This window comes from Camellia sinensis, chromosome 14 (assembly GCF_055761805.1).
Source record: "Camellia sinensis isolate YWXY chromosome 14, ASM5576180v1, whole genome shotgun sequence".
In the NCBI taxonomy this organism is placed as follows: Eukaryota; Viridiplantae; Streptophyta; class Magnoliopsida; order Ericales; family Theaceae; genus Camellia; species Camellia sinensis.
Window position 1 is genome coordinate 142,646,743 of NC_138974.1, and position 15,991 is coordinate 142,662,733.

A 15,991-nucleotide genomic window follows, 5' to 3' on the forward strand; every position below is an offset into this window, starting at 1 on the left:
AAATGGCTCAAGTATTAAGGCACAAAGAGGACAACTCTTAAGCACACTTAAGAAGCAACAAACATGGATATATGACAATGGAGTAGGCTCTGAAATATCATGTAAAGTGATGCCAAATCAACTCAACAATGCAAGCAAAGCATGTTAGGATACTCAAAGCTCGAAGTAAGCAAAAGGACTTAAACCATGGCCATATAAGGCAAGCCCCAAAGGGCCAAAGGGACCTAAAACAGTCCTAGGGCAGGCCCAAACAAGACCAAAATCAAGCTCAAAGCTAGCCAACAAAGGCTAGAACACAAGGCTAAAAGCATGGAGCATGCAAGGCTTTAAAGAGGCAATGCACTACACCTATGAGAACCAATCATGGCATGACTTGGACAACCAAAAAAAGAGTTACATCATGGTATATTAGGACCCAAAATGCACTGAAATGATGAGCCAAAGGCTTAGGCTAAGGGGCATGCACAAAAGTCCATTCTTGAGGCATAAAGGACAAGCTATACAAAGCATTCAAGGCATGTCAAATGCAAGTGTATGACGACATTTCATGGACTGAAATAGCATGTGGAATGAGGGCAAGGCATGCAAACATCACATGTATGGCATGGTAGGGGCCTCAAAACCCAAGAATAGCCTAAGCATTTACACTATAGCTATACAAAGCATGAGTGATATGGCCATGGCAGCCCAAAACAGTCCTAGAACACTTCAAAATAAGCATAAAATCAAGTTTGAGCAAAGCCAAAATATGCTAGTATGATGAGTCAAAACATCATGCACAAGAGGCTAGTAAACAAGATTTGTTCTACACCTATATGGAGCATGCAAAGGACGATCAAACCAACTGTGGATAGGGTCATAACATGCCAAATGATGACCAAATACATGCTGGAATGTAAACCAAACAAGCTAAAATGGCATGGCATGGCATGGAGCATATGAAGCTAGTTTAGGGGATTTACACTATAAGTGCTTCAAGCAAGCATGGAGTAACAAAACCAACCCAAAACAGGTTTATGGCATGGTAAAACATCACCAAAGTTGGACTGAAATGGACTCAACAAAGACTATGCACACATGCTACTTTGATGGGCTATGGAGGGAGTTACACTATACATGCAAGATGCAAGCAAGACATGACCAAACCAGCCTTGGACAGGGCCAAGGAAGGTCCTAGAAGTCACAAAAATAGGCCTGAACCAAGCCTCAAAAATGCATAGAGGGATGGTCCTTTGGAAGGCCAAAAATGCAAGTAAAGAGGAGTACAAAGAGAGGGGAACCTCAAAACCACACCTCTACCGGTAGGAAGGCCAAACCAAGGCTAGCTCGGAGGCCTCCAAATATGGCTTAAAACAAAGCCAAACAAAGCATGCAAGGGGGCTATACACCCCAAACAGCAAAATGACCTTAACCAAACTTAAAAAGCACTTAAAAACAAGACTTTTTTCAGTTATAAGAAAAGCCTAAAACAATATGCAAAGAGGGCTAAAGCAAGGTGCAAGAAAGTGCAAAAATGGGGGAAATGCTCACCCTTGAAGACCCACTTTGAAACCAGCAACTTCAGGGGGGTGGAAACTAGTTTTCAGAGCTTAAGAAGACCTCCCAAGAATCTTGATTCAATGGTGGTGGTGTATATCTATGTGTTGTAGTGTAAAAGTGCAAGGAAATCCAATTTCTAAGCACTAAACACAAACAATATAGAGAGAAAGAGAGTTTTTGCTCTTCAAAAACTCAGAACCTGGTATAAGGGAGAAGCCTCTTCCTTATATAGAGGAATGAAAAGCCAAAGCTTCTTCAAGAAGCTTGCAAGGCCTTCATCCCTCCATACACATGTATGGAGGGGAGCAAACAAAAATCCAGCTCGCTCAAAAGATCTGAAGGAAAACCAGCTGAGATAGGGGGGTGCCGGCCATCAGTAATGGCCGGCAGTGCCACACTGATGGCCGGCAGGGCTTCATAAGTGGCCGGCAGGGTCAAGGCCATGGCCGACAGTTCCATGCCATGGCCGGCAGTGCACCACAGGGTCCACTCTGACAGGACCTAGTCAGGGTCCAAAAAAGGGGCAGAAAGGATACAAGGTCCGGAAAACTCGAACCGGTGATGTTCTGCCGCGACAGTCGAGTGCTTGACGAGCAATCGAACTAGTTGTTGGGTGTACCTGCAAGCACAACCAAGTCTTGAGGACGGCAAAAAATGGGGTGTCTACAGCAGGTCATAGGTCCAAAACTAGGACATGAAATCTAAGGGGTTAGGGGTCAGGGTTACTTACATCATTTGGCTGGGGGGCAGGGGAGAAGAAATTGAAAGTCTGAGATAGCATTTTGACTTAAACTTCCATCAACTCTGATAACTACATTTTGGCTTCTATCTCTTGAGTTGCCTATACCTTTTCAAGTATGATGTCGAGTGATTAATTTCATAAAATCAGTTATAGTTCTATTTTTCTATTCCTTGTGAACCTTGGCATTGTGGAAAATTAGCAATTGATCAGTTTTCTCATTATTTTTTGGTAAAAATTAATTTCGAATTTGGACCAAGATGAATGCAGATATATATATATATATATATATATTTTTTAATCTTTTGAACATGAGTTCTTGCTACTAGACGAGGAATTTGTGTTGCTTAATGACGTTCAGTTGCAAATTACAATATTTAGGCCGTTAACCATGCATTCCATTAGAATTTCAATAGTAAAATTGGATCTACTACAACTGGGAAAGCACCTTGTACCTACTCCTAGGGATCATTTCACTGTTTGTTGATTGAAAAAGTATTAAATGCCAACAACATGATCATCTCAAGAGTTACTCCAAGCATGATCTAGATTTTGTTTGTGGAATATTAACAAGGAGCTATTGGTTTTATTGCTTTCAATCGTAAACATTGTATGAACAACTTTTCTGCTCAGAGCAATGTTCCTACGCATTTTTTCTCCCTCCTTGCTTTGCTGCCCATAATTCACATTGCTGCTGTGAATGTAGAGAATCTCAAGTTTAATCATCTGCAGAGTTTGCTTTTAAAGTAGCATTGACATTTTTAAGTAGCTTGAGTTGTTTTTGAAGTAGCAATGATATTTTGAAGTAGCTTGAGTTGCTTGACATATCTTCTCCCCCTATAACATGATAACTTTGTTCAAATTGGTATCTTGACTGTATTGTTTTTATGCATGTGCAGCATACAAAAGGACCCTTGAGACGGATTGTCAACTCTGGACCTTCTAGTTAGTATATTGCTTAATGAGAATGTAGACTTGTTGGGCTTGTTTGGTTTTGTTTTTGTTTTCATTTTTTGGAAAAACACGAATGTTTCGTCTTTCAGTACTTCACTGCTGGACCTCTTTCATTTATGCAGTCACCTATTCATCAAGAAGTTTGAAGATAAGGACATTGACCTAGGGATTCTGGTAAGTAGGTTGGAACCTCCTGTAAATTTTCCGAGATGATTTGTCTTGTAATGATGTTATGAGTATAGGACTTTTTTTCCCCTATATGTACTAGTTAACAATTTACTAGAACATTACCTAAAGCATATAGTTGTAATTAAGCAAATGTTTCCCTCTCTTTGTTTTTCTATTCCTAAGCATATTGCAGTTTGATGTATGAATCGAATTTGCATGAAAAAAAAAAATAATAATAATAATAAATAAATAAAAAGAAATGCTTTTATGAGATTTAAGAATCGATTGTAGTATTTTTGTCGAGCAGTGGCATTTCTTCGAAGGGTTGTTTTGAGGTTATGGCACCAAATGTTAAGCCCCATCAACATGGAAACCTATCAATATTATTAATCAATTGTTTTTTTTTTTCCTTTTTTTTTTCAAAAAAACAATAAATAAATAAATGTGATTGCATGCCCATGGGGAAGCTTTTGCTCAGTTGTCGGCAGGGAAATCTCAGTTAAAACAACTGTGTCGGTAAGAGGTGGAATGGTTCTGAGCATTGGCCATTTCGTCGCAAATTGGCTAATGTGTATCTAGTTTTTATCTTGTAACTCCTGTCCAGATTATTTAGAGTAACATATAACAAGGCATTGTGGTTTCACTAATAGATAGCTTTTGCTGGAAAATTGAGTATCTTATCTTATCTGTTTCACTAATTGATTTGTGTGTCTCTCTCTTTGCAGCTAGCAGAAGCAACAAAAGCACAATTTTCATGTGATTACAGTGATCACCTTGCTCTTGTTCGGGCTTATGAGGACTGGAAAGAAGCTGAAAGAGACATAGCTGGATATGAATATTGCTAGAAGAATTTTCTTTCTGCTCAATCAATGAAAGCTATTGATGCTCTGCGAAGGGAGTTCTACTCTTCACTTAAGGAATATGTTTTAAATTTTAATGCTAGATGGATGTGAATTGGATGATTATATAGATTACAAGCGGATTTTTAATTGAAGGAATATGTAATTTGAAATTATAGGTTCAGAATTTAATGATTTATATATTTTGTTGAATGTACATGATTCAGGTGAATTGTTGGTTTGATTGATTATTGTAAATTACAGATTGTATTGAATGAATTGGATAGATTATTATGAATTATAGGTTTATTTTGTTGTATGTTGGCGCAAACATTCCTTTTGGTGACCAAACTTTTTGGTCGTGGAATGTGATAATTGGCGACCAAACTAAGAGGTCATAGAATGTCACAATTGGCGACCAAACTTTTTGGTTGTGAAATGTGATAATTGGCGACCAAACTTTTTGGTCGTAGAATGTGAAAATTGGCGACTAACATGTTTGGTCGGGAATTTGTCACTTTTCGCAACTAAATGGATTAATTGTAGTAATAATATATTTAGCCACCAAAAATTTAGTCGGCAAATCTAACTTTTTCCCGACTAACAAAAGTTTTGGTCGCTAATTACTTTTGCCGACCCTCAATTGGCAACCAAAGTGGTGACCAAAAAAATTGGCCGTAAATAGCTTTTGCCAACTAAAAATGAACTTTTGCCGACTAAATTTTCAGTCGGCAAAAATATAATTTCCTGTAGTGAGACTTAAAGACTTGGTTTGGTTTATATGATGCTGTAAACATTCCTACACATCCTGTATAGAGGGCTTTCTGCCTGTTGATAAAAGTAGAAACCGAAATTATGTAAAATATGTAAACTACCAACAATGAAATAGATATTGATTGTATTTGCTACTCTCTTTAGCCAAAATGCTTCTCAAAGCCTCTCTTCTTTTTCTTCTTCTGGTCAAATAATGGCTCTGCCAACTTTTGTGTCTAGGCAAATCTGTCAGTCTTTGTATTGTGATCAACTTCTTGTGATTATGGTGAGATGATCTAATGGCCGAAAAGGAATGGTAATTGTGATAATAAAAAAAAAAAAACTTTTACATTATTGAAGTAACAACGCCAAAAAAATGGGTAAAATGACACTCGTACGCTGAAAAATGGCTTTTGTTTTGCCAATTTGTTTATATCTAGATAAATATTTTAGCATTCTGAAGTGGGAGAAAAGAAAATTGACTTTTTGGAAGACAAGAAAATTGACTTGAATCTTGCAACGAACTGGCTTAGGGAGGTAGTGTTATTCAAATATTTACTTTCACATGTTGTCATTGTATATTTTGAAGTTTATTATTATTATTAATAATAATAAGAGAAATAATCTGATTTTTTTTGCACCTAGTGTTTGACAATAATATCCTTTGAAAGTCAATATTTGAGTCTAATATATTTCTACCTTAAGTTTACAGTGAGATTTATGACTTTTAAATTAAAGAATTTGGTCACTGATTTGAAATAGCTCAATTTTAAATATGATAATTTAGACATGAAATTCCTAGATAAAAACATCAATGAAATGAATACTATATTCGAATTTAAAATTGGAGAGAAAACATAAAAAAAAGTAAAAGAAAACTACTTTTTTTCCCTTCCCCCTTGCCTTGTCTTGTATTCGAATAACCACTAAAATCAGACTCAATCAAGGGGGAGTGCTTAAAAAAGCAACAAGTTAGGAAGACCAAGCCTAGAAAAATTTAGAATTTAAGCAACTCTTATGTCGCCTGAAAAAAATGAAAGACCGACACCATGCACAAGACACCTGCTAAAAAAAGTCCAAGATAGACAACTCCATTTCTAGAGACAGTTCTGTGGTTCAAACCCATGCAAACCACTAGAGACACTAACGATAAGCCTTGCCATTGAGCAAACCACCCTTTCAAGCACCATCACTGATAAATGATAAAAGCCAAATAAGGTAAGCCTAAAGCCAGGGAACGAACATTGCCAACCATTGTTTTCAGCAAATTACTCTGCTACATATAATACACAATATCAATGGGGAAAACAAGCTTTTATAAGAAATGTCAAATTAAATACGAACTTTTTATCCAGTCTTTGCTTAGTGTATGTAGCCTGAATCTGGGAAACGGACACAGCCAACCCTTATTCTCCAGCAAATTACTTTATGCTACGAATACAACATAATAGGCATTCGACACACAAGCTTATAAGTATCTGTCAAGTTAAAGCTGTGCCACCATTAAAAATAGCATCCCGAAAACTAACAACTCCTCAAGGCTTTCATAATAACCCCAAAATCCAGTCAATTGAGAGGTCATAACCTCTGGGAGCAAAGTCTCATTAACCAAATTTACTTCAACAAGGGAAGAAAAATAGTGAATGGCTTCCTGAACCCCACATGTTCATCTTCTACTCGCTGCAGATCTAGATCCTGTGCCAGATAACAATCACAGTTAGCAGCGGCTGAAACATGAAGATAATCTTATACCAGATGTGGCTGCAAAAATTGACCAAAACTCAAATAATATATTGCTCTTTTGAGGTTATGTATATCCTGCCTTAATTCCAATAGTTTAAATTAAGTGAATCACACAAGAAAGCCTAGGTGCAGATGGGATAGCCAATTAAGACAACTATAACATATGAAAACAAAGGCCAATGGGGACAATGATGAGACAAAAATGGATGGGGAAATAAATACATGAAACAGGACAAGGGGAGAATCAAAATCTCATACTTCAATGTGCTATCCAAAACAGACAGTACCTCCTATTCAATCCCAGATTAGACCATGGAATTCAACTATGTAGGCATGCCAGTATGGAAAGATAAAGTAGAACACAGGCACGTCAAGAAGTGCAACATTACGTTACGTACATACATATAGGGTATGTTTGATTGGGTGGATTAGAGCATGGGATTAAGATTATTAATCCGTGGGCTCAATTATCCTATGTTTGTTTTAACATTTTCGTTTAGGATTATTAATCCAATGGATAATTAATCCAACAAATTTGTAGGATTATTAGTAATGGGGTAGGGGTGGGATTATTAATCCAATGGATATTAATCCAATTAGATAGTGAATACTACACTAATTTAATAGGATTATTAATACTTCACTATTAGTCTTGTGAATCAAACATGACCATAGAAGATAAAAGCAGTGCAAGGACTAAAGTCAGAGGACCATTTTTTTAAGGACCAAAGTGGACTAGATTATGCTCACAAGCTTGCCCAAGCAAAGCTACTATAAAGATATTTTATCATTCAAATGAGAAAACAAGGCCAAATTAGTCATGCCAAAAAATAGAAAACACAACTTCATGCGTTGCAACAGGTAAGCACTTACTGCTCGAGCGTTTGATGTTTCGGCAGAACTTGCTGCCACACCGGCACTTAAATGCCTTGACTGGATGATCATGATCATCGAAATCGATCCCATAATCCTGCAGACACATCACATTTATCAGCTTGACAAAGAAAACAAAAACAAATCCCCAACAACTCTTTTTTATGCATCAACCAAGCTTAAATAATAAGCATTGATAATTTGTCAATTGAGTTCCAAGCAAAGTAAACAAGTATACAAGCACACAATTGGTTTTGAAATTTTTTTGTGAGGGAAAACTGCATGTATGCTCTTGTAGCACGATGTATAAACTCATTAGCAGACATTCCAAGTGGACTACATTTGTACTGTGCAATACAGGCAACATTAACAGGTCATTTTTTGTGCAACCATTAATTAAACCTGACAATTAGATAAGAGTCATATACAATTCATAAACGGCATGCCAGAACATGTCAAAATGTTTGTGCCATCTGCCAACCTCTTTCTTATATGACATATACAGTAAACCTTAGGCTATGTTTCACAGCTTCAGAAGATTTTACGTAACTTCGTCAATCAAGTAAATGGTAATACACATCCACCAGAACACATTCAGGGTCTTCAAGGAAATGATTCTTTTAGATACCTCAAGCATATTTTAGAGTCTTTGGAGATGAAGTCATGAGTGCCTGATAGGTTCAACAAGGTACTGATGGGGATACCTCCATAATTGTGATCATCCGCATTGATGACAACTTCCAAATTCACAGCACATTCAGCTTTTCAAAACAATTTGATAAACAAAGCCTAACCTCATGAAAATATGTTCGCTTACTTTAAATAAAAAATGCCCTTCTATAACTACAACTGCAATTGCTGAATTCAACTACGCCATAGATTTCTAACTACCCATTTTAAGCACACCGATATGGCGGTGCACACCTTCTAGTATGTATATATATATATATATTAAGTGAAAGTGCACAACCACACTGTCGCATGAATAACTTCAAAACATAATCTAATGAAAACTAACTTACCCACGTAAGTTCCTCCAATGCTTGCACCTTTCTGCTTGCGAAGAAGGCAAGCTGCACAAAGGGAAGACACACAAACTATATTACATTCCAGACTTAAATGATTAGGTCAGCCCCACAAGTTATGGCCAGAGGCAGAAGGATGTGCAGAAGTATCTGAGAATACATGATAATAATGATGGTCAGGAGTCTCCACCTCCACAGGTATCTCAACCAAGTTTGAATCGAAACATCTAGAGGAATAAGAAATAAATTTATTAAATATTAAAACCCAAATGAAGATTTAACTTCAGAAAACACCAAAAGAAGTAGAAGAAGATAAGCAGAGAGAGATGACAGAGATGTAAACTAAAATGTAAATGCAAAAAATGATAGGATGCAATCTAAATGCAAGTGCCGCAGAGAGAGAGAGAGAGAACAAAAATACAGTTCGAAGAAAATCTAGAAATCTAGATATTACAAGTCATGAAATGGTATGTTTCAACACCAGATATAAATTGAACATCCAAAGGCTCAAGGCTTAATTGAGGCATCACATGAAAAAGCCAGATTAGTTAGGGACTCAATCTGTTGCCACCCATAATTATTTTTTTGGTCCTCTCTATATCTTACCTTGGACTATCTCTTTTTCTTTTTCCTTTTCCTTTTCCTTTGTTTGAATTTTTCTTTATTGTAAGTACTGAGAGTGATTCCATTTCTTCTACTGTAAAGTGAAGTTAAAAATTACAAGTCATGAAACATAATCTAACTACCTTGTATCAATAAAGATCCTGGTAGTGTCTTTATTATACATATACACATCAGTTATGATAATTTGAGAGTAAAACCAAAATGTTAATGACTCAGGAACAACCAACAGGGATCAGAACGCGGTAATAATTAAGAGGAAGCCACAAGGGCATATGCGCTTCTGTGTTTTGTTGAACTTACCTATGATTAATAAACCTTGCAACATTTCCATAATGTGTTGCATCTAAACAAAGAGCCTCTTCATCCTTTAAGACTCCTTCTGAACCCCAATCAGCATCAAGCAGCACAGGATACGCATGCTCCTCACTGCTGGGGCTTTTCGAGACTCGCTCAAAGAGCTCTGCATTGGTTAATATTTCCCCAACATATTCACATACAAATGCACCTTTTGGGAGGTCCTCTAGGGTACGAAGACCCCATCCTTTTCCTCCAGGAGTCATAAACACCTGAAACATGGGGATAGGGGGAGCAAAACAGAGCGAACTAGTCATAGAATTACACGTAAACTAACATGAAGATCTTATTGAAAGCAAGTTTATTTACAGAATATGTAAACATTGCTGAGCCTCACTTTTTAAGAGACCCTTTTCTAAAGAACTTCATAAAAAAATGAAATCTTGGATTTTTTGCTTCAAGAGCTTGCCTTGGGAGAGTCACATAGTGTGCATTTATAGCCTGTTTTATTATTTTAGAAATTTGATTTATGCTTTATCGATATCACGGTTCAAGTGTTAAAAATTGGTAAGGTTTACTACTCTTTTTCAAAATTCAAAGTTCCCAAAAAACTCCAATTTAAAATAATAATAATAATAATAATTAATAAATACATAAACCTGAGATTTTTGGCTCAAATTCTCACCTGCAAATTGCAACTTCTACCACGCTGTACCACCCGATTACCACACTGCTTACTGCAGCCACATTTCCACCAACACTCTTTTATGAACTTCCTCACTAAGTGACCTTTGCACGGTTCTATAATATCATCATTTTTTGATCTTTCCAGTGGGCACTCCTTACAATAAAAGTGGCAGTGCTTTTGGGGATCGCGATTCATCAAAATACACTCTTCTAAAAATTCATCTTTAACCAGGCCTTCTAAGGTGTATGCAAAATCACCACCAGTTTCATTTGCACAAGCACAAGGTGTTAACGATGATAAACAATCGCCAAGACAAATCGAACAACAATTCTCCCCAATCCGAGCCGAAGAGAAATTGACATAAGCATTCTGAAAAACTGCATTTTTGGGTATATAGTGAAAGGATGGTGGACACTCATTGTTGACTTCATTTACCAATGAAATCACAACTCTTTCTTGTCCTTTGGCTATGTCATTAGCATCATGAAGAGACTTTATATCATCAGGCTGCTGAACCAACAGACTATGAGGATTTGCATGCTCAAGACTATTCTGTTCCTTTTCCTCATCAATTTCACCGATGTTCTCAATAGTATTCTTATCAGTTTGTATGCAGTCATCTGTCCCGTTCGATGATGATGGAAGTCTTGGAATTTGAGACTCTGCTACTTCAACAGCACATGGGGTAATGACTGATCCATTAGAAGCACCAAATGGCTTTACTCTAGCACCCAAAGCATCCAGTGCATTAGATTGTTTCAATAAATCAACAGCTGGCATAATTGTTTCCTGTGATTTATTGGCAGAGTTGGTTCCCAGTTCCTGAAAATAATCAAGCATATCTTTCATTAGTTTAATCACATAAAAACTTGGGTCTAGGACTTCATATGATCTAAGACTAAGACATTTATCGTTCACCATTTTGAAATCAGATTTTTCCAAGAGTAAAATTACAGGTCAAAGAAATTTTCACCTCTCGATAGTGTGAGGAAGCAATATCTAAGTTAGAAGAAGACCCATCCACATTGTTTGCAAGCTTGCAATTAGTTGTCCTTTCATTTGATGAAGCTAGAACACCATCATTTCTAGCTTCCCCATCTACAGATTGGGATACAATATGTTCAGGACCATCAGATGCTCCAATTGAGCCATTTGCACTTGAAGAATTTTCTATGCTTAATGGCTCTGTAAAATTTGAAGAAACAAAGCTGACCATCATTAGTTGAAAGATACTAGTGGTCTATTTGTATGTCAATCACCGAGAGAGAGAGAGAGAGAAGGAAAATTTACTGATAATATAAATTGTTATATCCAATAACTGAACAACATTGATATAACTGACCTTCAATGATATGAACACACTAACAACATTATCAATAAATTCATCAACATATCACCATCAAACAATATAAATTTTAATAAATTATCTATGTTAGCAACGTATCAAAATATGTTGGGACAAGGTTCTGTTGGGATAGATATGTCTTCAAAAATGAAACATTTCACACAAATATTTGATAACTTCAAGTAAGACTCATTCCTACTATTTTAAAATAATCAACCATAGAAGTCACTAAACAGAAAGCTTTTATAGATCACATAAACCAACAAAGGCCAACAACTTTTAAGTGACAAAGCCCAGAGACAAGTCCACTGAATAAGCTTGAAAGGGTACAGACCAGCTATAAGATTCATGGTATAACTTTATGCATTATTCAAATAACACAATTTTTAACTAGTCCTCCAGCAGAGATACTGTGAAAGTTATCATTTTGCTATAAGATGCCAGTCATCAATAAGCACTTAAAATTATCACAGGTCAACCACAGGAAATAAGATGTACCTCCACGAATCACTGCACTAGGAACCTCTGACTGCAGTATGTCATCAGTGAATGGCTCATCTTTAGGCTTGATCAAAGCACGAGAATCATGTACGTGCGGCTTGGGTGAAAGGACAATGCCAGTGTCAACCATTGGTTCTTTCAAGCGCACTGCATGAGGTGACCTCACAGAAATTCCTGCAGCAATTTGAGGTAAGAGAGGTTCCTTTCCTTTTCCCGTGAGACGTACTGGAGGAGGGACCAAATCAGATTCAGTTCTCCTTGTAGCAAATGGCTCAGTTCTGTCAGCAGCACCTGGCTGAGATGGCTCAAAACTATCCTGTATTGACACGTGCTTAGGCAAGACAGGTTGCTTTCCTTTGTTTCTAACAAGTGGCTGTGGTGACTATCATATCCTGTGACCATTGTTCGGGACAAGTCTCAGGCAGATCAGCCTCCTCCACTTTGGGTGGCCCTCTTGATGAAGTTTCACCCAATCCAAAAGAAGGTGAAACATGATCATTCTGGTTTCTCAAGCGCAACCTTTTTAGAGGACGTTCGGACTCCTCATGCATCTGAGCTTCTTCATCCATTTCCTCTTTCTAGTCTCAGACAAAAAAAGAAAAAAGGGGAGGGAAAAAAAGAGAAAAAAAGAGTCAATAATTAAAACCAGTAAGTGAATATATCATATGAGGAAGTGAGATAACAGCATCTTGAATCAGTACAAATATGATGATAGGCCACATACATCAGTGATTTCATGTTTCTTCTTTTGCTCTGACGCCTGAAAGATGAATTAAATGAAATTGGTTCGAAAATTTTAAAATAAACAGATGGAATAAACTAATAAAAATAAAGGAGCCAAACAGTCTGACTAACAAAAAAAGAAGGCTCTCAGGTAAGATAAAACACGCACATGAGAGAGAGAGAGAGACACGCACCTGTGTCTCCTCTTGGTCAAATATAGCATCTGCGAGGGCTCTGTAATTTTCTTCTTCAATAAGTACCCAGTTTTTGTCATACAATTTTAAAAGATTTTTCAAGACTGGTTTCACTTTTTCTTCAATGATGCCAATACTCCTCATAGCACGAAATGCTCTCGCAACTCTTGGATTTGGTGCCATTGCTTATCTCCAAGTCAATATTTTATAAAACAGAATTCCAAATATTCCAATGCACCTACATTTCCCTAGATTTTGTGAGAAAGGTAATAATGGGAGAAAACTACATAAGATGCATTGAGACAAAAAAAAAAACAAAACAAAAACAGATTTCCTATGACAGAAACATCAAAAAAAAAAAAATGCATCACATAATTCCATCAAAATTAAAATGCATTACAAACCATGCAAAAAATATCATACTTAATCCAAATATGAAAGATAGATGAGCAAATTTTAATTGCAGTAATGACTTTGTCAAGGTACTACACGTTTTGAAGGAAGGAGAAAGAAAATAATGCAAATATTTCTGTCAATTGCCATTAGAAGTTGAAGATAAATTACATTGACCTCTCTTGACGTTTATGGTATTTCTAGAAACCTCACCTACCATTTTTTAAATGACACTGACCTCGCATCTAGTTCAATTTTCTATTCATGATTCTCCCTTTCGCAAGTTGATTGTAAATGAATTGCTTAGGTTGCCCTTATTTTATATATACAGACATGAACACGATTGAAATCCATGCATAATAGCCAAAAATACCCTCATTTCTTGTGTTAAAAACAAAAATGCCCTCATTTTTCTGTATGGAAGAAAAAATACCCCATCGCCATCTTCACTAAGTCCACTCCCTGGCAGCCCTCTCTCTGAACTACCCATTTTTAGCACTTCCACTTTGGCATGTATAGACGTTTACAAATCATCTAAACTACCAAAATGCAAGTTACAACATTTGTGTTAACCAAACAAAATTTAGTCCCCTTTTCTTTAACAAAAACATGGATGAACAATATAATTACCAATTATTAATTACAAAAAAGGGACATGCTACTTATTATCACACTGTTTAGAACTAAAATATTGCGAATAGAACCCCACCCAACATCCCCCATGCATGAAATTTACTCCCAACCTCAAGCTCCAATAAATAAGCTATAAAACTTTAAAATATATATATATATATATACCTGAGTTGCCAATGAACCACCAAGAGAAGCACTCAGAGAATAATTCAAGCCATCAAAACCTGACAAAACAAGAAAACCATGATGCGGGAAGGCTTCAAATATCCAGATAAAATGATTACTGCTATCTACAGATTTTCCAATTACTACAAAACTTAAAAACCAATCTCTGTAGCGAGACAACAATAAACTGGGATTATTAAAGTTACCAACTAAATTTTTCTCAAAGTGATAACACAATTGACTGTTTTGACTGTTTCTTTCTTTTCTTCTCTCTTTTTTTTTAAAAAAAAAATAAAATTTATTGTTTGGTTATTTTTTTCCCCTAATGTACAAACCAATAAGTTTCAATTACAGAGCAGAAATCATGATCGCTATATGATGGCCGCAAGACTGGCTCAATAATTTATTAGTAACCCAAAATAAAGAAATCTTTAGGTTCCATGATAAATAGAGCTTAAATAAACACAATGCTCCACTAAAATTTATAAATTAAAAATAAAATAATCTTATTTTTCTTAAGGCTAATCTTATTTACCATGCAAAGAGAAAACAAAACTGTAAATGTGAGGAACATTTAAGTTTCCCCCAAATATAGCTAAACAATAGCAATGTATTTGGCGATTCAAAGCCCAAACAAACCCTAGAAGAAAAAAAGAACCAAATGGTAGTGATTGAAATACATTTCGCAGTTTAAAACCCATAAATTATTATAAAAATAACACAAACTGATTTCTTTTTTTATTCAAACTAATAATCGGGATAACAAAAAGGAAGAAGAAAATCTGAAAATTGAAGAAATGTAGAGACTGAGACGCAATCGAAGAAGAAACTTACCAGCTTTTTTCGGAGCGATTTGAGACGGAGTGAACTGAGAGTGTGCGAGAGTGAGAGCGATAGGGCACAGAGACAGAAGAAGAAGAAGAAGAAGAAGAAAGGGGGGAAATATTTGAGAGAGAGAGAAAGAGAGAGAGAGAGAGAAGTGGCTTTAGGCAAGTTTGGCTACAAAGAAAAAAGTGCACTTATTTTATCTTTTTATTTTTTTGGGTCACATCAATCAACATCTACTCTCTACTTTTTCTATACATAATACAAAAAAAGTCAAAAAGTATATTTATTTAGTCTTTTCAAACTATGCCTTAATTTAGACAGAGAGAGAGGAGGAGGAGGAGGGGCCCGGAACCCTCTTTCGACGCGTCATCAAACTACGCTTAAAATAAAGTATTACATACTAATCAAGATGATCTAACGATCATTAATATTTCATAATCATTTTTATGAAAGTTTTTTCATAATTCCTAACTTTTCTCTAAGAAATATTTTAAGTACAAAATCTTAAAATTGTGACGAAGTAACTCGTTTTTTATTTTATTAATTTTAATTTTAATTTATTTTTGTCAAATCAAATTGATATAAAATAATATTTAAATTATTAAACTTAATATAAGTATATATTGGGTTTGAATTATCTTAATTTTGTCATTTAATTTTAGAGAGCAATTGGAATTAGTAACTTCATTTTACGATCGACCTTGATAATTTAATTCAAACTGTTTAAATTTTAGATTTTGTTAAGTATAATATTTATACACAAATTTAACATAATTGAACATCAATAATTTTACGTTTTAAAAATTCAATGGCAAAATAAACTATACCAACTTCTTTATAATTTACATTTTACTTTACTTATCGCCTCGACCTCACACAAAATGGATCATGGGTACAATGTGTGTGATAAAGAGGTAGGTGTGGGAAGAGAAGTTTATGTTGTGCATTTAGAAGTATTTAAGATTATAAT

At 35.8% G+C, this 15,991-nt stretch overlaps 1 protein-coding gene across 4 annotated transcripts; it reads right to left on the reverse strand.

The window, feature by feature from the left end:
* Window positions 1–6,291: 6,291 nt before the first annotated feature.
* LOC114280946 (histone-lysine N-methyltransferase SUVR4) lies at window positions 6,292–15,196 on the reverse strand. Of its 4 annotated transcripts, XM_082904562.1 has the most exons (12): window positions 15,028–15,196; window positions 14,194–14,252; window positions 13,003–13,240; window positions 12,810–12,845; window positions 12,083–12,663; window positions 11,213–11,424; window positions 10,237–11,061; window positions 9,558–9,823; window positions 8,794–8,860; window positions 8,631–8,681; window positions 7,609–7,705; window positions 6,292–6,687 (listed from the first exon to the last, which is right to left on the reverse strand). In XM_082904562.1, exons 5-12 carry the CDS (start codon window positions 12,213–12,215, stop codon window positions 6,659–6,661), a joined length of 1,680 nt encoding a protein of 559 aa, XP_082760688.1. In that variant the 5' UTR covers window positions 12,216–12,663; window positions 12,810–12,845; window positions 13,003–13,240; window positions 14,194–14,252; window positions 15,028–15,196; the 3' UTR covers window positions 6,292–6,658. The 4 variants fall into 4 exon arrangements, 3 of the variants coding, with proteins under 3 accessions (XP_082760688.1, XP_082760689.1, XP_082760690.1); XR_014350251.1 differs by lacking the exon at window positions 8,794–8,860 and having other exon boundaries at window positions 8,631–8,783; XM_082904563.1 differs by lacking the exon at window positions 8,794–8,860.
* Between the last annotated feature and the right edge of the window lie 795 nt (window positions 15,197–15,991).

Bases quoted from the DNA above. Each gene is read 5' to 3' on its own strand.
- LOC114280946 (XM_082904562.1), bottom strand. From the start codon at position 12,215: ATGGTTGACACTGGCATTGTCCTTTCACCCAAGCCGCACGTACATGAT. The intron at 11,425-12,082 runs GTACATCTTATT...CAAATTTTACAG, and splicing joins TAGTGCAGTGATTCGTGGAG to AGCCATTAAGCATAGAAAAT. The intron at 8,682-8,793 runs GTATTCTCAGAT...CCCTTTGTGCAG, and splicing joins CTGACCATCATTATTATCAT to CTTGCCTTCTTCGCAAGCAG.